Source organism: Tiliqua scincoides, chromosome 1 (genome assembly GCF_035046505.1).
Source record: "Tiliqua scincoides isolate rTilSci1 chromosome 1, rTilSci1.hap2, whole genome shotgun sequence".
NCBI classification, from domain to species: Eukaryota; Metazoa; Chordata; class Lepidosauria; order Squamata; family Scincidae; genus Tiliqua; species Tiliqua scincoides.
Genome location: NC_089821.1, coordinates 309,750,298 through 309,773,720, shown reverse-complemented (window position 1 = coordinate 309,773,720; position 23,423 = coordinate 309,750,298). Strand labels below are relative to the sequence as shown.

Below are 23,423 nucleotides of genomic sequence, written 5' to 3'. Positions count from 1 at the left end.
AAGGTGGTGGTGCATCCATCTGGAAATGCATTGAAACTGTCAAACAGTTGATTCACCACCTAGTGATCAGCTTAAGGCAGGGGTGCCCAAACCCCGGCCCGGGGGCCACATGCGGCCCTCGAGGCTTCTCAATGTGGCCCTCAGGGAGTTGCTCTCAGCAGTTGCGTTGGACCAGTGCAGGCTCCAGCAAATCTCCAGAGGGCCAGAGGCTCATTGGAGACTGGGGGCTCCCTGAGGGCAACTGTGCAAGGGTTGCAGCTTTGCACCCTTGCACCCTTGCGTGTGAGCTGTGGGATGAGGGCTCCCTCCACTGCTTGTTGTTTCATGTCTGTGATGCAGCAGAGGCAGCAAAGGAAAGGCCAACCTTGCTTTGTGCAAATCCTTTTATAGGCCTTGAGCTATCACAAGACCTTCATTCATTCATATAAGTTCATCTTTCATACATTCATTTATGTAAACTTATGCAAATTTATTCAAATTTTAAATGCAAATTAATTCTTTTTTCCCTGGCCCCTGACACAGTGTCAGAGAGATGATGTGGCCCTCCAGCCAAAAACTTTGGACACCCCTGGCTTAAGGCGACTTCACTGCACAAAATAAGTGCAAAATGTTTGAGTGAATGACAGGTAGCCTTATCAGAGGTTGGATTTTGACCTCACCATTCTGGCTTGGGCTGGTTTGTTTGTTCAAGATAAACAGGAGATGGAAGAGTGGTGCTGCCTGGTTTGTTTTTATGCAATACTAATAATCATTCAGTCTTCTTAGACAAAAATATTTCTATCCCACCTTTCCCCTTTTAGAGGGAGGTACCCAAGGTGGCTCACAATAAACTGAAAAACAACAATAAAACATTAATATTGCAAAACAAAGCAATAAAACACACCATATAGCAGTAGAGAACTATAGCAGTAATTCATCTAGGGCAGCAGAGAAATCATGCTAAACTCTGAAAGCTAATGAATATACGTACATTCTCAGCTGCTATCAGAACACAGGCAGAGAGGGAACCAATCTGATCGCTAAAGATGCAGTTTCACGCATAGGGTGCCACCACGGAGAAGGCCTTCTTTCCAGTCATGGTCAGCTGGGCTTCCGTGTATGTCACATGTACACACGTTTTTTGTGATGTGAGAGCCATCCTTATTGTTCTTTAACTGAGTGAGAGCCCAGATGGAAACACAGAGCCAAGCAAGGTGAAGCGGGGCTCTCACACAGAATCCGTGAGCATATTCATTATGACTTCGTGGAATGCCATGCTCCAATGCCACTTACGGGGATCTAATTGCAGAGAGGACTGTAGTCTTTAAGACCTGTTTGTGAGTTGCTCAGAGGCATCCAGTTGAAGGATCCTTGATCACATCCTTGATCTGATCAAGCAGAATTATTGCATGACCTCGGTTGTTGGTTTAAACCCACAAAATGCAAGAAGATATAAGCCCTCCTGCATTCTGTTTGAATACCTGGAGAAGGGCAAGGCCACAGGCCAGGACATTCCCTGGGCACCTGCCCAGTCAGTGCTTGACTGCAGAGACAGGTGCTGACTATACAGCCCATCTGTGCAGTTTAGAACGCTGGTTGACCAGAATTCTAAACCACATGGCAGAAACCTTTGCACTTCAGCACTGATGGGGCTGTCACTCAGAATGTCTAGCTGGCCAGCACAGAAGCATGGCTCACTGGCACAGTTCCATTCCCCTGTCACATGTTCACTGAACACACTGGAGGGGTGAACAACTGAGGCTGGCAAGAGCCTGTGACATTTCTAGGTGGACCTGTAGCTCAACCATGAACTCTCTAGGAAGATGTAAGCAAGCAACTATGGGCCCAATCCTATCAAACTTTCCAGCACCGGTGTAGCTGCAATGCAGCCCCCAGGTGAAGGAACACATGTTCCCATACCTTGAGGAGGCCTTAGTGACTGCCCCTCCACCACAGGATGCAGTGCACACCCCATTGGTACAATTGCACCAGTGCTGGAAAATTGGATAGGATTGGGCCATATGTCTTGCTTTAGTTTCCCATCTGTAAAATGGGGATAACAACATAGTATAAATGCCTTCCAGCATTGGTTCTTAACTTTTTTGCAGGGATGGGGGGGGGGGGCCCACAGAGCCTTTGGAGAATCTGATGAAACCTATGGGCCCCGTCTCCAGAAAAATTCATAGAAACACATGCAGGCAGAATTGCTTTGGTACCCAGTTTGCAGACCCCCCATAAGCCTATCCATGAACCCCAGATTAAGAACCTCACCTTAGGTAATTGAGGGAACGTGTGTTGTGCACTTAGTATGCATTGCTCTGGCTTCACATGAAAAACTGCTCCTTTCATAAAACCGTTTATTGAAAACAATCTCTTGTTCTTTACAGTAGCAGCTAGCTTCCTGTTGCAAATAGCAGACACAATAGCCCCACAGCAGACCATAGATGGCCTGCCAGACTTGAGGGGTTCCGGTGCAATCCAAACCATAAAGGTAGAGGGGAGTGTGATGGGCTGGGAGGAAGAGAGTGAAGGGTGAAAGGAGGAGCCCTCATTGTAGCAGTCCTTCCCCCAAACCCCTCTGACTTGGTCACAGCTAACACTGGGGCCAGAGACCAAAATGCCCCATTTATGCTCCCAGCTCACAACCCAAATCCCACATTGTTGCTCTGTTGACTCCAATAGGCCTTTTGTCTGCTGAGTCACGTTCTCATGGCTTGTCCTTAACCCTTCACATGCCACTGCTCTTAACAAGTGCTTCTTTTCAGTCTCAAGGCTGCAAAGAATGCTCAAAATAGACTGCAGATTTCCTTGGTTTGCACGTTTCCGTACTTTACTGTGAACTCTGTGCATCCGTAATTGGGAATGTTTTTCAAAACACACTGTGGTGGGGAGAAGAAAACATGCCTTGCCAGGCCCCAATCCCTTTCCTGATGTACAGAAGTCTATGAAAGCTTTCTTTTTATTGAAATCCAGGACCTGTGAATGGGGAAGATTGTGGTGCTTGGTCTCCCTATGCCAGTTCACATGAGAAGGAGATCAGATATTCTAGGAATCTGCAGCATTACTTGTCCAATGGCCATCTTCTCTTGTAGAGCTTGATGGGAGAGATCTGCTTGGTAGCTAGCAAGGGAGAGAGAATGTAGGGAGCTCTGAGCATTGGCTTCCTTTGGGTGTGAAATTTCCAAGAGGCCTGTGAAAATTCATTCCCACAATCTACCCAGCACTGCTCATTTCAGCATTTATTTTTTAAAGGAATTTCTATACCACATTTAAAGCTAAAAGCCTCACAGAACAGTGAACACAAAAGCTAGAGGCATTTTTTTTTAAAAGCAGTATAGAAAGCATTAAAAATCCAGCAGAAAACTCACCACCCCCGCAAAATATCTACCCAAAAAACCACCAGTAGTGACAAAACCATAGACGCATTAGTTAAAAGCCTGGAAGAGTGCCCATCTGCAAGCAGGGAGGATAGAGATCTGATGCATCTCCTCAGGGAACAAGTGCAAAAGCTGCAGCTGCAGCAGCATGGACAAAGTCCTGCTCCTTGCTCCTGCCAGTAGGATCCGTGTGACCAATGGGCCAGAGAGCAGGGCTTATCAGGTAGAGAACAGGCTGCATCATCAAAATGCTGCAGTCTGTCCACTCTAAAGTATCTCGTGGTTTTTCTTACAGCAGTACAATTACCTTCCTGATTTGCAAGAAAGCTTGGCTGCCCATCTGGCCACAGAAGGCACTGTAGCAAGATCAGTATCCCGCTGAGCTACCTGTGACACTGGTGCTGAGTTGCACAGAACCTGAAGCTGCCACCCTGGAGTTTTTCCAACCATCTCTTTGCAAAGATGCAAAAAAAAACCTGTAAGGTCTTCAATGAGCAACAAGAACACTGTGTGTGCCTAATGATTTTCAGAAGGCAAATCCGTAGACTGGATTCATAAAACTGTGAACGTTTCTTAATAAATCTGATTAATTTTAATCCTTTGTTCATACTTTTAATTCTCTCCATTCCTCATCAAGTTCTCTGCTGTGATGTTTGCTTCTTGTGTTCAGATCTTAAGAAAAGCTCCATACAAAATAGAACCAGACAATTTAATTGGTCTACAATTGCTTCTTTTCCTGACCCATCAGCAACAGTTGGTCTCCTAGGGAACAGCTTGTTCAGCTTGCTGAACATAATGGGTTTACTTCTGAGTAAAATAAATAACACTGTTTTCAAACACCTCCACTGATAAGGCATTAGGGTAACAAGAGAGTGATTTACTTCTGCAAGCAAGTGACTGTGTTTGCTAGGTTACAAGTAGGAAATTGGTGTAACTGAGGCAAAACAAACCCTTTCTGGCCCAGCTGTGGGCACAAAGCAGCACTCCTGGTGCAGTGTAGGAGTGAACACCTGGACTATCTGCAAGTCTTCTACAAAAGTCTGTGTGCAAATGCAGGGGGAGGCATCTCATTCTCCCTGCTGGCTGCGGCCCCTCATATCAACTGCCTCTCTGAAGTGTCTTCCAACCTTCAGAGGTGACTTTGGCACCAAGGATTTAATAAAAAGAAGAGACCACAATTCCCAATTGTACATTTCAGCTGCCTTCTTAAGAATCTACAAGCTGCTAAAGTAATTACATCAAGGAAATGATCAGAATGTTAACTTCTACACAGAAGATAATACTTTGGGAGCAATATCATAACAGCCCCACTGGATCAGGCCATAGGCCCATCTAGTCCAGCTTCCTATATATCACAGCAGCCCACCAAATGCCCCAGGGAGCACACCAGATAACAAGAGACCTTATTCTGGTGCCCTCCCTTGCATCTGGCATTCTGACATAGCCCATTTCTAAAATCAGGAGGTTGCACATACACATCATGGCTTGTAACCCGTAATGGATTTTTCCTCCAGAAACTTGTCCAATCCCCTTTTAAAGGCATCTAGGCCAGGCGCCATCACCACATCCTGTGGCAAGGCGTTCCACAGACCGACCACACACTGAGTAAATAAATATTTTCTTTTATCTGTCCTAACCCGCCCAACACTCAATTTTAGTGGATGTCCCCTGGTTCTGGTATTATGTGAGAGTGTAAAGAGCATCTCCCTATCCACTCTGTCCACCCCCTGCATAATTTTGTATGTCTCAGTCATGTCCCCCCTGAGGCGCCTCTTTTCTAGGCTGAAGAGGCCCAAATGCCGAAGCTTTCCTCATAAGGAAGGTGCCCCAGCCCTGTAATCATCTTAATCACTCTCTTTTGCACCTTTTCCTCAAAAAGGGTGAGGGATCGTGTCGAACGCCTTCTGAAAGTCCAGGTATATAATGTCTACAGGTTCTCCTGCATCCACATGCCTGTTGACCTTTTCAAAGAATTCTATAAGGTTCGTGAGGCAAGACTTACCCTTACAGAAGCCATGCTGATTTTCCCTCAGCAAGGCCTGTTCGTCTATGTGTTTTGAGATCCTATCTTTGATGAGGCATTCCACCATCTGACCGGCTGGTCATCTTATGACCAGATGTCATAAGACCATATAGCTCAGCTATTTTCAACTACTGTGCCGTGGCACACTGGTGTGCCGCAAATGGTCCACAGGTGTGCTGCGGGAGTTTGTGGGATGGTCATTTATTTGTAGGGCCATTTGTGCCTTGTCAATTGTCAAAAAACTGATGGTGTGCCTCAACAATTTTACTTCCTTGTCAGTGTGCCATGAGACAAAAAAGATTGAAAATCACTAATATAGCTAATTAGGTTCATGCGTTTTTTTCTTACCTGAAGCCAGCTCTGACAAAGCTGTTCATACTGGTTCTCATAATATTCATTAATTCATAATAATACAGCTTGAATAGGAAAAAGCTAGTTGTGGTAGGTGCCCATTGGCTTATGCCTGTGGCACCAACTTTCTCCTCCCCAAAGCAATTTTGCAACTATTTTGTAAAAAAAAAAATAAAAAAGAATTTTTTTTCTGTAAAGTGAACTGGAATAAGAATAACTTTGTGTACCGTATGGGTAGAAAAAAAGGCAGAACGTCCAACATATGAGAATATGGGCTAAATGGAAAGCTCATTCAGTCTGACATGCTGGTTAACTTACAAAACTTACAACTTACCAAAAATATCATGAAACATCCAACTTCAAATGTGGGGCTAGAACTGCAGCCACCTGAAGCAACTTGTTTAAAATGTTTGTCCTACAAAACATAGGAAATAGCAGGTAGAGAGAAACCTTTCCCATGTGAACATACTATGAATGCTAGTAGCACACCGATTTATTTTTTTAAAGTGATAGGGATGGGGATGATTTTCAGACTTTAGCAGCAGGAACTTTCAGTGTGAGACTGCAAACATCAAATTGACACAGGTCACCAAGAATTTGACCTGCCACTAGCCTAAAGGAAATGGTACACAAGAATCCCCAAATGGCAATCAGGGGGGAAAAAGTGCTGCTGTAATGACAAACATAATATAGATCTTATGGGTCCCTGACAAAAAAATATTTATATTTGTTTACACAGGATCTATAACAGGTAGAAGCCAACTATGTGTGAGACTCCCTGTACTCTATGTCAGTTCCAAATAGCACTGACTATCCCAGAAGAGTCAGTATCCACCAGGAATAGCTGTCTGTCAGACGTTCTACAGCAGGGTAGTCTCAGGCTTGTGTCAGCTACTTTTTTTCTTTTCTAAATACTAGACTCTTCGTGTTACTTCACTGTGCTTTAAACTTACAGAATATGAGAGCTTTAAAGAATGTATTGGCAACCTTCAGTCTCGAAAGACTATGGTATCGCGCTCTGAAAGGTGGAAGTCACAAGGAATCTATGTGCTCGTGTGTCTGCAGTCTTTCTTAGGAATGCAAGCACCTTGCAGAGCAAGAATACCTTTGCAAGAATCCCAGCAACCACAAAGCAGTTCAGTAGAAATTGACCAGCAAACTGCAGACCAGAGGGCTGCTGTCTTACTTCTGCCAACAGGCAACCTACCTGTGTACTGGCCTGTTTTCAGGCTGCCCATGTAGCAAATGGCTGAAACCAGCAGTCCCACCATACTCTGAAAAGCCAAAGATAAACTTTCTTTCAGGTTTTTATTGTAGTGCACTAAGGAACAGCAGGGGTAATTGTCCAGTCTCATCACATGTGCTTCTTAAGCAGTCTGCAGTTCTACTTGCAAACTCACAATGCTATTGTTACCACATTTGCTCCAGGTTGTATAGCAGTTGTATGTGCAGTTGTATGTGCAGGTTGACCGCTGCACAAGATACTTTTTGTTGCTTTAAAAAAAAAAGTGGTTTTAAAGTGCGCTCCTTCACAGATAGCTCCATTTCTCCTGGCACAATTAGTGGAAAATTAAAGCGGGGATATTTACTGCTTGCTGTAAATATGGAAAGTTTCAGCCATGCACATTACAGGGAGAAGATATCCAAATAGTAAAAAATAGGACTACAGTTCTTCCTGTGGTTGTATTCATCTATAAGACACACAGAGGTTACCTAAAAGATAACACACAGAAAAGTGTTCAGTCCTTCAGAAGCACTTGGTACCTACATCTGACAGCTAGATGGAAGTCCATAACCCAAATGAGCCACTACAAAGTTCAGTAAACCAAGAATAAAATAAAAAAGGTCCTCTATTGTACTAAGGACAGCAATTAATACAATTATTCTGAGGGTATGGCTGTTCCTTATGGAGTGCAGGATCAAAACCGTTCAATGCCAGAGGCAATCACTCTACATTAATTTATATGCAATTTTATCACTTTAAACATCCCAGTAAATTAAAAAAAAAAAGCAAAACACAGTCTTTGCATGAGTAGTAAAAAGTGGACACATTATAAGAGGCAGGGGGGAGAAGAGGGAGTCATTTTTCTTGCCCTATTGCATCTGCTGATCATCAGCTTCCATTGCTAAATCCTGATGAAAGATTCTTCTTGGAAAATAATCCTTTGTTTTGTGGCTTCTCTGCATGCACTGTGCTGGAACCAAATCCACTGGATGTCATCTTTTAAGAGCTCACCAGAACATAAATCATGCTGTTGTGAAGAAAAGAGAATACAGTAAACACACGAATAACACAGGCCTACAGAAATGAGGGTCAGAAAAGTTTTTTCCCAAACTTTTGATATGAATTTGGGGTGCCAATTCCAAAAATGGCATCCGTTTTGCCCTATCACATCTAGTTTTGGAGACATGGCATAGCCTCTTTAGTGAATGATTTCAAGCAGCTTCCTCATGAGGAAGCCATAGTGTAGGCTAACTCATGAGGAAGCTGCCTGAACCATTCACTAAAGAAGCTATGCTGTGTCTCCAAAACTAGGGCAAAACGAATGCCATTTTTAGAATCGGCACCCCAAATATACCCAGGAATTGGTGTAACGTTTAAGGAACCAAAATGTGTGCTGGCCTGTTTAATTAAAGATGTAATATTTCTGTTATTAAGGAATTGAAGAATGAAGTTGCTGAGCTCTTGACTAAAATATGCAACTTGTCCCTCAAAACAGCCACGGTGCCAGAAGATTGGAGGATAGCAAATGTCCCACTAATTTTTGAAAAGGGAAGGAGGGGGGACCCAGGAAACTATAGGCCGGTCAGCCTAACATCTATACTGGGTAAGATGGTGGAATGCCTCATCAAAGATAGAATCTCAAAACACATATACAAACAGGCCTTGCTGAGGGAGAATCAGTTTGGCTTCTGTAAGGGTAAGTCTTGCCTCACAAACCTTATAGAATTTTTTGAAAAGGTCAACAGGCATGGGGATGTGGGAGAACCCGTGGACATTATATATCTAGACTTTCAGAAGGCGTTCGATGTGGTCCCTCACCAAAGGCTACTGAAAAAATTCCACAGTCAGGGAATTAGAGGGCAGGTCCTCTCCTGGACTGAGACCTGGTTGAAGACCAGGAAACAGAGAGTGGGTGTCAATGGGCAATTTTCACAATGGAGAGAAGTGAAAAGCGGTGTGCCACAAGGATCTGTCCTGGGACAGGTGCTTTTCAACCTCTTCATAAATGACCTGGAGACCAGGGTGAGCAGTAAGGTGGCCAAGTTTGCAGATGACACCAAATTTTTCGAGTGGTGAAGACCAGAAGTGAATGTGAGGAGCTCCAGAAGGATCTCTCCAAACTGGCAGAATGGGCAGCAAAATGGCAGGTGCGTTTCAATGTCAGTAAGTGTAAAGTCATGCACATTGGGGCAAAAAAATCAAAACTTCACATATAGGCTGATGGGTTCTGAGCTGTCTGACAGATCAGGAGAGAGATCTTGGGGTGGTGGTGGACAGGTCAATGAAAGTGTCGACCCAATGTGCGGCGGCAGTGAAGAAAACCAATTCTATGCTTAGGATCAAAAGGTATTGAGAACAAAACGGCTATTATAATGCCATTGTACAAATTGATGGTAAGGCCACACCTGGACTATTGTGTCCGATTCTAGTCGCCAGTGTCCAGTTCTGGTCACCGCATCTCAAAAAAGACACAGTGGAAATGGAAAAGGTGCAAAAGAGAGCGACTAAGATGATTACTGGGCTGGGGCACCTTCCTTAGGAGGAAAGGCTACGGTGTTTGGGCCTCCTCAGCAGAAGCCTGAGGGGGGACATGACTGAGACATACAAAATTATGCACAGGAAAGATAAAGTGGATAGAGAGATGCTCTTTACAGTCTCACATAACACCAGAACCAGGGGACATCCACTAATACTGAGTATTCGGAGAGTTAAGACAGACAAAAGAAAATATTTCTTTACTCAGCGTGTGGTTGGTCTGTGGAACTCCTTACCACAGAATGTGGTGATTGCATCTGGCCTGGATGCCTTTAAAAGGGGATTGGACAAGTTTATGGAGGAAAAATCCATCACGGGTTACAAGCCATGAAGTGCAACCTCCTGATTTTAGAAATGGGCTATGTCAGAATGTCAGGTGCAAGGGAGGGCACCAGGATGAGGTCTCTTGTTATCTGGTGTGCTCCCTGGGGCATTTGGTGGGCCGCTGTGAGATATAAGAAGCTGGACTAGATGGGCCTATGGTCTGATCTAGTGGGGCATGTTCTTATCCCACCTGACCCCTCCCTCCTCCATGACCCACAATCCTCTCCTCCCTCTGTTTTCTCTATCCAGCACAATCAGCCTGACACCTCCCTCCTCCATGTCCCACAACCTCTTCTCTATCCACCATAGTTCTGCAATCCTCTCCCTCCACAACCCCAGTTTGGCTGCACTTGTCATAAGAGGCAACTAAACAGCCACAGGGTAGATGAGACTCGTTAGCCTGGGAAGGCAGCTCATCTAAGAGAAGGAAATTCTGACCTCAAACCTCCACTGCCTTGTGGCTACATTCAGTTAAGGAAAAGGCTTCAGGAGTCAACCTCGAGGCAAAATCCAGAGCTGGAACTCTGAAAAGTTGACACCAGTCACTGAGGAAAAGAGGAGAACTCTAGCAGCATACAAAGCCTGTCCCAGTGAGCGCAACCTGCAGGTCCTCCGAGCTGCTTGCAGCAAAGTCCAGCAGACTGCCAGGAGATGAGCTAATGACTACTGGCTCCAACTCTGTTCCCAGATACAGACAGCAGCTGACATGGGCAACAGCAAGGGGATGTATGACGGTATCAAGCTGGCCCTAGGTCCAACACAGAAGAAAACTGCCCCTCTGAAGTCTGCCACAGGCGAGGTCATCCAAGACTGGGCGCAGCAGATGGGACGCTGGGTGCAGCACTACTCTGAGCTGTATTCCAGAGAAGATGCAGTAACCAAGGAAGCACTGAACAACATCGAGTGCCTGCCTGTGCTAGAGAAGCCTGACAGTGAACCAACCCTAGCAGAACTTCACACGGCCCTGGACTCCCTAGCCTCTGGCAGGGCACCTAGGAAAGACAGCATCCCTGCTGAAGTCCTAAAGTGCTGCAAAAAGATCAACGCCACTGAGCTGCATGAAATCCTCTGCCTCTGCTGAGTACCACAGGACATGAGGGATGCAAACTTCGTCACGCTGTACAAGAACAAAGGCGACAGGGGTGACTGCAATAACTACCGCGGCATCTCTCTCCTTAGCGTTGTAGGAAAGCTGTTTGCCCGAGTTGCACTGAAGAGGTTCCAAGTACTTGCAGAGAGCGTCTATCCAGAATCGTAGTGCGGTTTCCAAGCCAGCAGGTCCACCACTGATATGGTATTCTCCCTTAGACAGCTGCAGGAGAAATGCAGGGAACAACAGCCACTCTTTATAGCCTTCATAGATCTCACGAAGGCTTTCGGTTTGGTCAGCAGGGACGGTCTCTTCAAGATTCTCTCCAAGATCGGATGTCCACCCAGGCTCCTCAGCATCATCAGGTCTTTCCAGGAGGACATGAAGGGCACTGTTGTCTTTGATGGCTCCACATCAGACACCTTTGACATCTGAAGCAGAGTGAAGGAGGGCTGTGTTCTCGCGCCGACCTTGTTTGGGATTTTCTTCGCTGTCCTGCTGAAGCAGGCCTTTGGAACTGCATCTATCTCTGGACAAGATCAAACGGAAAGCTCTTCAACCTCTCCAGACTGAGAGCAAAGTCCGAAGTCCAGCTGAAATGTCTTCGTGACTTCCTCTTTGCCGAAGATGCAGCTGTCACCGCCCACTCTGCCAAAGATCTCCAGCAGCTCATGAACTACATTAGCAAGGCCTGCCAAGACTTTGGACTGACAATCAGCTTGAAAAAAACATACATCATGGTTCAGGATGTGGACTCACCTCCCTACATTACAATCTCTGCGCATGACCTGGATGTTGTCCATGACTTTGTGTACCTTGGCTCAACTATCTCCGACACTCTTTCTCTCGATACCGAGCTAAACAAACACATCGGTAAAGCAGCTACCACGTTTTCCAGACTCACAAAGAGAGTCTGGTCCAACAAGAAGCTGACGGAATATACCAAGATCCAAGTCTACAGAGCTTGCGTCCTGAGTACACTTCTGTACTGCAGCGAGTCATGGACTCTTCACTCACAACAGGAGAGAAAACTGAACACTTTCCACATGCGCTGCCTCCGACGCATCCTCAGCATCCAAACAACACAATCCTGGAACAAGCTGGAATCCCCAGCATGTATGCACTGCTGAAACAAAGATGCCTGCGTTGGCTTGGTCATGTCGTAAGAATGGGCGATGGCCGGATCCCAAAGGATCTCCTCTATGGAGAACTTGTGCAGCGAAAGCACCCTACGGGTAGACTACAACTGCGCTACAGGGATATCTGCAAGAGGGATCTGAAAGTCTTAGGAATGAACCTCAGCAGATGGGAACCTTGGCCTCTGAGCAGCCTGCTTGGAGGCAGGTTGTGCAGCATGGCCTTTCCCAGTTTGAAGAGGCACTTTGCCAACAGACTGAGGCAAAGAGGCAAAGCCCATAGTCAGAGAGACAGACCAGGGACACACTACACTTGCTCCCAGTGTGGAAGGGATTGTCACTCCCGAATCGGCCTTTTCAGACACACTAGACGCTGTTCCAGAACCACCATTCAGAGTCTGATACCATAGTCTTTCAAGACTGAAGGTTGCCAACAACAGTTGTTCTTATGTTAAGTGTTCATCTGCTGTATGCAAAATCAGTCAATGGAAAATACTTGCCCTCAGTGGACACTCTCCCCTATACAGTTTATGAAGCCAGGATAGCATCAGACATTTAATCACTGTCCCCTATATTTCCATGCTGTAGCAACCTTCACCCCCAACATCATGGGAATAGTCACAGCTAACACTTAAATATTTGCTAATTCACTGTGACTTTTTCCTTACCCGAAGGCTCAGAATATGGTCTTGAGCTACACATCTCATGTAAGACTCTCAGATAAAGTACCAGTAGTCCCTGCTGCTGGACATTGTAGCTCATTGAAAATGGTACATTTTCAGTGGTCATTACCAATGGTTACTGGCAACAAATGCAGGAACCAGAACCACAGCTAGGATTGTGCTCGTAGTTCCATTAAACATCTCAACTTAGTTCCACTCAACATTTAGTAACAGAAAACATATATTTTCTAGGATTTCAAATATTTTGTAACAGTTGTTTGAGTTACATTAAATCTCAAAGCATGGAATGTTAAGATATCTTAAGTGAAGTAGTGCCACAAAGGATCTTTTATACAAAATAATTGCTCCACAGTAGACAGAAATCCAGAAAAGGCACCCCTTCCATTTTGGAAAAGATATGCCTTCTCCTTAGAAGTCCACTTTTTTAGGATCCAATGGTGAGGACCTGTTCTAAGTCTCAGGTTAGGATCAGGACAAGGCCTTCCTGGTCATAAAGTTTCCAAGAACTCCACCCCCGAAAAGAAGGTACCATAGACAGGTTTATAGGACACGAGCTTTCAACACTTTTTGTTTAAATTGCTAAGAACATATGAGCAGCCCTGCTGGCTCAGGTCAAAGGCCCCTCTAGTCAAGCTTCCTGTATCTTACAGTGCCCCACCAATTGCCTCAGGCAGCACACAAGACAACAAGAGACCTTTATCCTGGTGCCCTCCCTTGCATCTGCTGATAAATACGGTAAGGTTTAATAACATTTAAACTTTTTCCCCGCATTGTAAACCACTTTGTACTCCTAGTAAGGCACTATGTAATTAAAAAAATAAGATTGGTCACTTACCCATATAGGTAGTAAAAAAAGGATAGAAGGTAAAATGCTAGTTTGCACCATCCTTCTTTCTGACAATATGCTAAAATATCTGCATTCATGATAGTTGTGGGGTCGTACAGTCCTGGTCCACTCATCACGGGTCTACTCATATACCTGGAAAAGAGTGAATATGTGTTTTGTTTTCTAAAGACTACAGGAAAAGGAGGAAATGTAAAACATCATTACAGCAGGGATACACACCTACAATCACATGGCTAGAACACGTATGTTCTATCCCACAATGTATTTAGTGAGTATGCTATACTTGCACATCAAATTGTATCAATTAACAAATAAGCAAAAAGTGCACCTGCATTCACTTAACTGGCAAATTTGTGCCCAATTCACCTCTACCACCTTTCAGAATTTCCAGCATTCCAAAATGTGAGTTGAGCAAGGCTTTGGCCAAAAGAAATTGCACTAAAGCAGTGAAACGCAGGTTATCAAAATCCACTGGACTTACATAGGCCATGAAGCCAAGAGACAGAGGGGAGAATGGAGATGAAAGATATTGAAAATTGAGTGTATTGACCTGATTTCTCAAATTTCTGGTGGTAGTGGTGTTGTTTTAATGAAATCAAAAATATGCTTTATAAAATTTTTATGATGCTTTACTATTTAAGCTACTTGAGGGTGGGAATAGAGCACAAACAGATGAAGGTCAGGGTATAAATGGCTGTAAGCCATGACAGCTGAATGCAGCTTCCACATTCAGAAGCAATGTACCCGATTGCCAGATACTGGGGGAAGCAATAGATAGCTACTGCCATTTTGCTCTGCTTGTCAATGTCCTTGGGGCATCTGATTGATCACTGCAGCAGACAGAGCATGGTACTAGATACAGTTGGGCTGATCAAGCATCGGCCATTATGCCCTAGTTTAAAAATACAAATACAGACCTCAGTTAACATAACAACAACAGACTTTAAGAGCTTGAATTAATACCGTGACCACATCAGATCAACAAACCTTCCTCTGCTTGGCAAACAAAACTCATGGAAGAGACATAGATCACTGCAGGATACCAAAGCCTTCATTTTGCTCCAACATGCATCATTCTCACTCTCTCCCTGTTCCAACATACATCATTCTCACTCTCTCCCTGCAACAGTAAGAGACTGAAAGGAGCTCTCCATTCAATGAAAGAGGACATTCCTAGAAGCCAATTGTCATGCAAGAATCCAATACACACCTGAGTAGCTTTGGCCACACTATTACTGATTCTTAGAAAGCTTCATGCTTAGGTTTAACATCACATACACACCCTTCAGCGGCTTAACAGACACAAGCTCAGTTCAAGCAAATGAGTCAAGTCAGAATTTGGTTTTCATGAGAATGTGCTCTGCATTACCTCCAAATGTGATACGCCAATAATGGCATATTGAGACCCAGCGTAAGCCACTCTGTTGCACACAGAAACATAACGCAGAAGAAGGCATGGATGAGGTACTCTGGAAGTACAAGCTGCAAAGGAAGACACAAGTCCGACACTTCAGTTTCAACGTTTAGGGCATTTATACTGTGATACGAGGAAGGGAGAGGGAGAAATGAACAGCATTATTTAGAGGAAACAAGAAAAAGTGAGTTGTAAAAGCAAAGCCAGCATTAGACAAGAAAATAAGACAGTGTGAAGACTCCTGCTGACGGTATCATGATGATCAATTTGGTGGAATTTACATTTGATTCCATTTACAGAATTTGGAATCAAGTTCATTTTGGAAGAGTAATTGTTGCTTATTTTGCAGAGAGTCATAAGTTGAGAGACTGCAACACACTTTGCATTTTCCAACTTTCATCCCAAGGAAATCAGCTTTATTCTGGAGTCGTTTCCATCTGTCTCCTAATTACAGGGACAGTCTAAAGTGTCCCTCTGGAAGATTTCTGTTTCTCTCTCATGAGGTACATTCAAACCACTGATTACAGGCAGGGTGACTTGCTGCCTAGAGGCAGAAGCAGCCATTATCTCATTACAACAAGGGTTGAACTACCGGTGTACAAACCTCAACTGCACATGCTTCAGTGTCCAGCACACATATATGCTTTAGTGTCCAGCACATGTAGCCAAAGAGAGGACTGGCATTTCATTTTCAGAAGACAATTCTGAGAGGAGCAGGAACTCAGTGACAGAGTGAGTGCTTTGCGCAAGGTTCCAGATTCAATTCCTGATATCTCCAGGCAGGGCTGGGAAAAACCCTGGTCTGAACCTCTGGGAAGTCATTGCCAGTCATGATAGACAACACTGACCTAGATGGACCATCATTCTGAATAAGGCAGCTTACACTGTCCATTTAATTTCAGAGATACAGTATTAAAGTGACAAATCTTGACCATTGCATCTCCCAATCAGGCAGCTAGCCAACCCCGCAGCACAGTTAACTGAACATCTTGCTACACCAAATGTAAATATTTCTATTTATTTAAGTTTCATTTAGCTGTTTGCTTTCTGGACTCTAAGATTTTAGAGCTGTTCACTGCCAGTCGCCTCCACGATGATGATGACCAAAAACTTGCATGGCATTCTGGAAATTTCCATCTTCAAGCAAGGCTCAGGAAATGTTCTAAATACTTCTGTATTTTCTGTCTGTTTTACATGCCCTCAAGTATTCAGATAAGGCTGCACTCTACCTACATTCTGAAACAGTGCAGTGTACAAGAGGCTTTAAAAAACAGGATACCATGGATGAAGAGCACCATGGCTGTGGCACATCTGGGAACCACTGCTATAACCCAATCAATGTATCCAAATAAACACTGCAACTAGCTGTGCAGTAGGAAGTAAACAGAGTTAAAAAATATTTCAGACTTACACTGTACAGAATTAAGCGTTTAGGCATCATCCTTTCAGTTTAGGAGGGCAAGAATCACATTTCCAGGAACCAGCATCACATTTTAAAGTGTCTAGAAGTTTTGTGTGCCACAGGAAAAACATTTTTAATTAGTATTTCTGGCACACCTCATTCTCAACATGATGCTTTCCAGTGAACATCTATGGGCAGCATGTATGCCATTCATGTGGGTGCACACTACAACAAACAGCAGTTTATACTCAAACTGGAAACAATTCACCCCAGACAGTCATAGATGCTGCTGTTTATTGGATGTTCCTCAACTTTTCTGAGTTTGCAGCTATCAACGCATCCAGTACAAGGCAAGTGTGCACTGCCTCTAGCACAGGTCACTCGATTCACAAGTGCAGAACCTCATGCAGAAATGCTAATTAGGGTTGCGCTAAGCAATACAAACCTTTTGGGGAGACTCAACAGGTAAATACTTTTAACATAGTCTAGTTTATCATAAACATTCTTGCCAATTTGGATACTGCTGTCTTAAACAAGTTCCGCACATACATTTCATACAGCGTTTCCCTTCCCAATCATTTATAGGTACAAGATTTTTTACATATAAGTGATGTGTGTTTACCTGTGTGGATAGACTACTGAACAAACATAAAGCTCAGAGAAGCACTGACAGTCACATCTCACATGCATATATGATAGTATCTTTTTGGTTAAATGCCTGTGATAAGGGAATGCATAAATAAAGTGAAAACTTCCTCTCCCTCCCACATCGAATGAGAGATGACCGAGTAGGGTAAACTGTTCCATGCGTGACCACTATCCAGGCTCACTGCATTTTCTCTCTTCAACGTATCTATTTTGTGGAAACACCTTCTAGTTCTTCCACCAGTGCAGCCCATGGTCTATTTCAGCAATTTTCAACCTTTTTCAGCTCATGGCACACTGACAAGGCACTAAAGTTGTCAAGGCACACTACTAGTTTTTAATTACATTATGTTACAAATAATTTAGTTAATATAACTAAGGGTACAAGCCTAACCAGGTCTACTCAGAAGTAAGTCCTATTTTGTTCAATGGGGCTTACTCTCAAGAAAGCGTGGTTAGGATGGCAGCCTTAGATCATTACATGACAATGACAGAAATTTCCGAGAAGCTTGGAGAGGGAGATGTATGTGCTTTCTGGAAAGGTTTTGAAGCAGGTCTGTTCAAACTGTTATCAACTGATGTGCTCTGATATGCCAAAAAGTGTTGGCAAAGACAGATGAGACTGAACACACTGGAGAAATAGAAAAGTGCTGTGAGGGACAGTGAGGAGATGCGGCTGAAACAAGTGCAGGATTCACTGGGGTGGGAGAAGAGAAGGAGAGAAAATGGGAGGCACCCTCTGAACTTTAGAAGGTGGGGAAGAGGGAGGGGAGGGGCAGAAAGAGAGGGGTTAACTGCAATTATGATGGGAGATGTGTGTGCAGGAGGGCAGGAGGTGGGGTGGGGGGGAAGAAAAGCATCACTTGCCCAGCGATTGTGATTGCCCAGGATTGTGGCCCAGCGCCCTTCCTGCCAAAGCCTTGCCAGGGGAGGCAAAGCAGGCTGGGTCACTTTGGGGCATTGCAGACAAGGAAAAGGGTCTCTCCAATCCTTTCCGGCCAGCTGCTTCTGGCTTCTACCTGCTTCCACCTTCAGACTCGCTCTCACTCTCACTCCCTCCTTCCTCTCGCTGATCGCCCTCATTCCCTCCACGTTCCCACTGGGAGCTCTTCCAGGCTTCTCTAGCTGCCTGGCTGGCTGCCCAATCAGCGCAAGGGGCAGGCACCAGCAACAGCAGGAGCGTTCAGGCCCCTGCGCGGCTGCTCCTTTTCCTCCTGCTGCCGAGCGGGGCTCCAAGTTGCCGCTTCTGCCACGTGCGCAGCTACTGCTGCCACTGCCGCCTGACTCCTTGGACCCGCGGCAAACCTGAGGCGTGCCACATCACAGCAGTTGAAAACCACTGGTCTTATTTCTAGGACACTCATTCAGTGCCAAAGGCAGTTCCTTGGTCCTCTGTCCAAGTTTAGCAGGACATAGTAGCTATTCTATAAAATCCTCTAGCTCAGCATTTCTCAAACTGTGGGTGGGGGCCCACTAGGGTCATGAGCCAATTTCAGGTGGGTCGCGTAGCACTAGCTCAGCACTAGCTCCATTGAAAATACAGAGCTGAAAATACAGGGTACAGAGCTGCTAGGCAGGGTTGAAGAGAGGCACGGTGCTTTGCCCTGAATAGGTAGGAAGATGGGGCGCTGGAAAGGGGGGGAGGGGTATGACACTGGGGAGGGATCCATGTTCTGCTTTGACTTCCGAGTTGGAATGTTTGAATTCCAAGCTACGCAAAATAACAGCACAGACGTGCTGTGTAATGGGGCCTTTGGCTGATCACAGCTTAGGTTTGAAGCCTACACTGATGATAGCACTTCTGGCCATGACAACACTTCCAGTGGGTCCTGACAGATCGTCATTCTAAAAAGTGGATCCAGGTGCTAAAGCATTTGAGAACTGCTGCTCTAGCTGAATGCATTCTAGCAACTCCGGGCCAAAAATGAGAGGAAAGAAATGGCAGCTCTTACCCATGCTTCTCAAGTATCCTCTGTGGATAGTATGGTTACATGCAAAAGGAAAGCGCTTCAAGTAAAGGCAAGGGTAACACATGAAAAGTTAGTTGCACCACTCTTTTTGGAACCAGAAGTCTACCTGGCAAACGCATGAACATTGTTGGCTTTTGAATATCTGACTGAAGTGGGTTATGTCAGTTCTCAATGACAATGAAAACGCCACAGCCTTCATTAGGTGTTACTGGCAACTGTCACAGGACACAGACAATGCAAAGTTTAAATCCCCAGCAGGAAGGGGTGCCTCAGGAGTATTCAGAATACCTTTACTTGAAAATAACAGATTTAAAAATCCTCAGCTACGTTAGATACAGTAGAACATACTGCCCTTCTCTTTACAACTAATTTCAAAAATATTGCCACCTTCAAAAGGGTGTCTCAAAAGAGGAGTCTGAACTTCTGGTTATTCCAACTTTATAAGTGTTTCATCATTTAAAAAGATTCAGGGCCCAATCCTATCCAACTTTCCAGCACCGATGCAGCCACGCAGTAAGGGAACATCTGTGACTATTGTCTCCCCCCCCCCCAACTGCAGAATGCAGCACACAACCTGTTAGCATGGTTGCATTAGCACTGGAAAGTTGGATAGGACTGGGCCCGAAGTCTCTCACTAAGGTACCCTGCAAACCAAATATTGAAAAACAAAGCAACAGCCTTGGAAGTGCTTCCCTCTCCAGTGTGAATTTCTTTGTCAGATTTCATCACGGCTTAGCATTACACTCACAATGACACTAAGCAAGATTCCCATCTCAACCAGAGCTTGAAACTAATGACAAACCCTTGTTAAAAGGGTAAACTGCTGCTGCTACTGTTTCCCCCCCATTCTTTGCCACCAAAACCATCAGCAACTTTGACTTAATTGCTACAAGAAGAATTTAGGCATGTAACAGTTTCTCCCATCTCTTATTAAGCAAGTGAAACTTACAACACACAAATCCATGAACTTATTACATCCCCTGAATAGACAAGAGACAGGCAGATGAGCAGACACAATGAACAACCAAAACCAAAAAAAGTTCACACAAGTCATACAGATGCTCCTAACAAAATGAAAAGCAAAGAGTGGCATTAAAACATTAAACTAAAAAGCAGTACACACCTTTAATGCAATTTTGACTCTTTTAATCTTTTTAACCTTTTCAACTGTCTTTGTGCCGAAAATGTAAAAAGCAGATTGAAAGAATGTTAGTATGGCAGCTGACAAGATCACCAGCAGATAAATAAGCAAGAATTTCAAGCTTGGAGAAAAAAAGAAAGGACAGAGTAAGTTCTGCCAAAGTATCTTATGTAATATCTATAAGATATTAGCAAACAGCATTTTACCAATGCACTGTAAGTCAACATTACTTAGTCAACTGCAAAACAAAGAAAAGCCTCTTGGCTACCATCTGATGCACACAGATCTCTCTCAAGTAAACTTACAGGGTTGAGCGTATTACACTGGTCTATGGGATTCTTGTAGTCAGTCTTCAGCTCATCAAAAGCTATAATCTAAAATAAAATTACAACAGTTAGGCAGCAGTGCCGGAACAGCTCAGCTGGTGTGGGTAACCCTGTCCAAAGACACCACACCCTGAAGACACCAAGGCCTAAATCCAAATTCAAAAGGATCCCTCCCACCAGTTTGAATGCAGCCAGTTAAGCAAACCACTCAAACCAGATGAAATTTTAAGAGGGAACATCATCTCTCAGAATCATGAACAGTTCCTTTAGATCACTCTCTAGAGCTGTGGAGGAGAGGGAAGCTCACAGTGTTGTTGTTTTGAAAATTATTTGTAATTTGTAAGAAGAAGAGGAAAGGCAGTGGCCTAGTTAGGTTTGAAAGCTGGGAATGTTCTTGAATAACTAGCTGGTCCATGGGGTTGATTCTACATACACAAACTGGTTAATAACTGTGTAGCTACTCCTTCATACACCTCCAGAGCAGAGGCACACCGTAGACACATTTTATTCTGACACTAGTTAACACTTTCCAATTAGTTCATAATTTCCATAATTATGTACACACAGTGTGACATCAGCCCAATGGGATTTGTGGGGGGAGGGAGGAACAAATTTTTCTGTAAAGTGTGGCTCAGAAATTGATAATAAATAATAAATAGCTGGGAAAGAGGAGAGTGATTTAGAAGATGCCCTTAAGGACTTTATGACACAGCACTTCCAGCTCTGCTTGCATCTCTGCACGTGTTCAGGGCATGTCATGATGTCACATGCATCCACTGGCTGCTCAATCAGAAACAGCACGGGCCAAAGAGATGATCATATTATAGGCCAGCCTTGGGGTCAGGACTCCAATGGGGTCATGAAGCCTCAGTTGTGGGGCCACGACAACTTATGGGAATGAGCACCACCAGGTAAATGAGGCATCTGGTGGAGTACTCCTTCAGGTACCAGGAGACAGTGCCCCAGTCCTACTCAGGTTCTTAGCAACTGTTCCAAAATAGCTTTCACTAGTACCAGGCTTTGTGACAACTTTTTCTGTTCTCTCCAATAAGAACATTTGGTTACAGTGAACAGGGCTGGAAGGGTATTGCGAAGACAGCAAGTGGGCAGCAGTGGAGTTGGGGTGGGAAGACTAGGTCCTGGGAGGAGGGCAGGATTGACAGTGGGGTCCCCATTCTCCTACTTTATATATTGAGGTTATGGCACAAAAAAGGTTGAAGATCTTTGTTATAGGCCATCAAGACCCCCACAGGGTGATCTTCTTTTTCCAGGACATGTCCTCTTTTTTAGCCTCATGTCCTGAAAAATAAATTAAATGTCCTCCTTTTCCCTGTGAGCAGGCCCCTGCAGGCAGTCCATAGCCTTCTTGGAATTAATAAATTATGTGTAATATAGCTTTAAACTTAATAATAAGTAATATAGTGTATTGGAATAGCGGAAGATCTGGCAAGGAGGTAGATGTGGTGTCAGCAGTGGCCCCTTCAAGGGTTAAGGCCTAGGCTTTGATTATTATATTATATAGGGAATATAAGGAGCACCTGAGGCAGGAAGGGTTTGTGGGTTGTAGGAGAAGAGAGGAGACTGATTGACTCTGGACTTCGGTGTGGCAACTCCGACTGACTTACCTGGAAAATGACCTCGGACTATGACTCGGCTTATTGACTCTGTGACTAACAGACCTACTGGACTGTTGACTTAGGGCTCTGCCTTGTGGACTTACCTTCTGGCTAATTATCTGGCTCACTGACTAATAGACTGACTAATGGACTACTCGAACAGGCTGCAGAGAGCTGAGGTGTGCTGCTATACCTGGAAGGACTGCTGCCTTAGGAACTGGGTCCCTGCAATTTAAACAGGCAAGCTACCCTGGTGGTGGAATCTAGCGGTGCTGCTGTAGAGAACTGGGGCCATTGTTGGGGGAATGAAAGGGGAGTTAATTAGCTTGGATGGGCATAAGTTCCCTAAGTGAGGCTTGGATTGGGAATCTGGCAGAACATACTGTGTTTATGTTAACCAGATAAAGTCAGTACACAAAAGTTTTTAGCTTTTACTTTGTCATGTCCTACATTTTCCCTCAATATCCTACGTTTTGGGGTGTCTGGTCCTCTTTTGTGGTTATGACATCTGACCACCCTGCCCCTGCACTCTGAGCAGGGGGGGCTCTGAAAGTTCCCATATCCAGCCCCCCCCTCCTTCACTGGCATCTTGGACAAAGTGACAGCTCAACTAACAGGACAGGAGGGGGCACATGGGGGGCATTTGACAGGTCCTGAACAGAGGGGAGAGTGTGCAGGACAAGCCTGGGACTCCCCAGAACCATGACCCAGACCCCATGCTGCAGTAGTCCCCAGCCCCAACTGCCCCAGAGCCTTGGCCCCCCACAAACCACCAGACCATTGCCTCAAGCCCCCAGGCCCCTCCCCAGTGGCCTCCCGAGGGGGAGGGAAGCGTGCAGGACACGCCTGAGACCCCAGCCCCAGCCGTCCCCCTCCCTCCACACCCCTTCAGACTCTCCAGGCCCCTCTCCACGGTTTCCTGGGGGAGGAAAGGGGGAGCGTGCAGGACAAGCCTGGGCTGCCCCCACAGCCCCCCAGTGCCCCCCGCTCCAGACCCCCCGTGGCCTCCTGGGGGGAGGGGGTGCGCCAGGACAAGCCTGGGACCCCCGCCCAGCTAACCCCAACTCCCCGTCGCCTCAGACCCCCAGGCCCCACCCCAGCGGTCTCCTGGGGGAGGGGAGCGCGCAGGACAGACCTCGCCCCCCGCGGCGCCCCCCAGCCCCGGCGGCCCCCTCCCAGGCCCCCCAGGCCGCGCCACTCACGTGCCAGATGGCGAAGAAGATGAGGGCGGCGGTGAGCAGCAGCGCCAGCATGTAGCAGAAGGCGGCGAACGTGAAGGCCATGGCGGAGCGGCGGGCCCAGCGGCGGCGCGCGGAGGATGCCGGGCCGGGTCATTCAG

The 23,423-nt window shown here is 45.4% G+C and overlaps 2 protein-coding genes across 5 annotated transcripts in view; one reads left to right on the top strand and one right to left on the bottom strand.

The window, feature by feature from the left end:
• Positions 1-3,952, top strand: part of CDKN3 (cyclin dependent kinase inhibitor 3) — a 9,277-nt gene extending 5,325 nt beyond the window's left edge. Inside the window, 2 exon segments of the mRNA XM_066637447.1 lie at positions 2,367-2,470; positions 3,652-3,952. Of these exon segments, the coding sequence (XP_066493544.1) occupies positions 2,367-2,470; positions 3,652-3,738 (191 nt within the window). The 3' untranslated portion in view covers positions 3,739-3,952.
• On the bottom strand, positions 2,356-23,423 carry CNIH1 (cornichon family member 1). 4 transcript variants are annotated; one of them, XM_066634817.1, is made up of 5 exons: positions 23,287-23,423; positions 20,448-20,516; positions 14,940-15,052; positions 13,559-13,702; positions 2,356-3,099 (listed from the first exon to the last, which is right to left on the bottom strand). In XM_066634817.1, exons 1-5 carry the CDS (start codon positions 23,365-23,367, stop codon positions 3,000-3,002), a joined length of 507 nt encoding a protein of 168 aa, XP_066490914.1. In that variant the 5' UTR covers positions 23,368-23,423; the 3' UTR covers positions 2,356-2,999. The 4 variants fall into 4 exon arrangements, with proteins under 4 accessions (XP_066490914.1, XP_066490531.1, XP_066492589.1 ...); XM_066634434.1 differs by having other exon boundaries at positions 23,291-23,423; XM_066636492.1 differs by lacking the exon at positions 2,356-3,099 and adding an exon at positions 7,022-7,982.

Excerpts from the sequence above, each read along its gene's own strand:
- CNIH1 (XM_066634434.1), bottom strand. The coding sequence starts at position 23,419 with ATGACCCGGCCCGGCATCCTCCGCGCGCCGCCGCTGGGCCCGCCGCTC. Across the intron at positions 13,703-14,939 it reads TTGGCGTATCACATTTGGAG|GTATATGAGTAGACCCGTGA; the intron begins GTAATGCAGAGC and ends ACTCTTTTCCAG. Across the intron at positions 3,100-13,558 it reads TTTTTTTACTACCTATATGG|CTACCAAGCAGATCTCTCCC; the intron begins GTAAGTGACCAA and ends CTCCCTTGCTAG.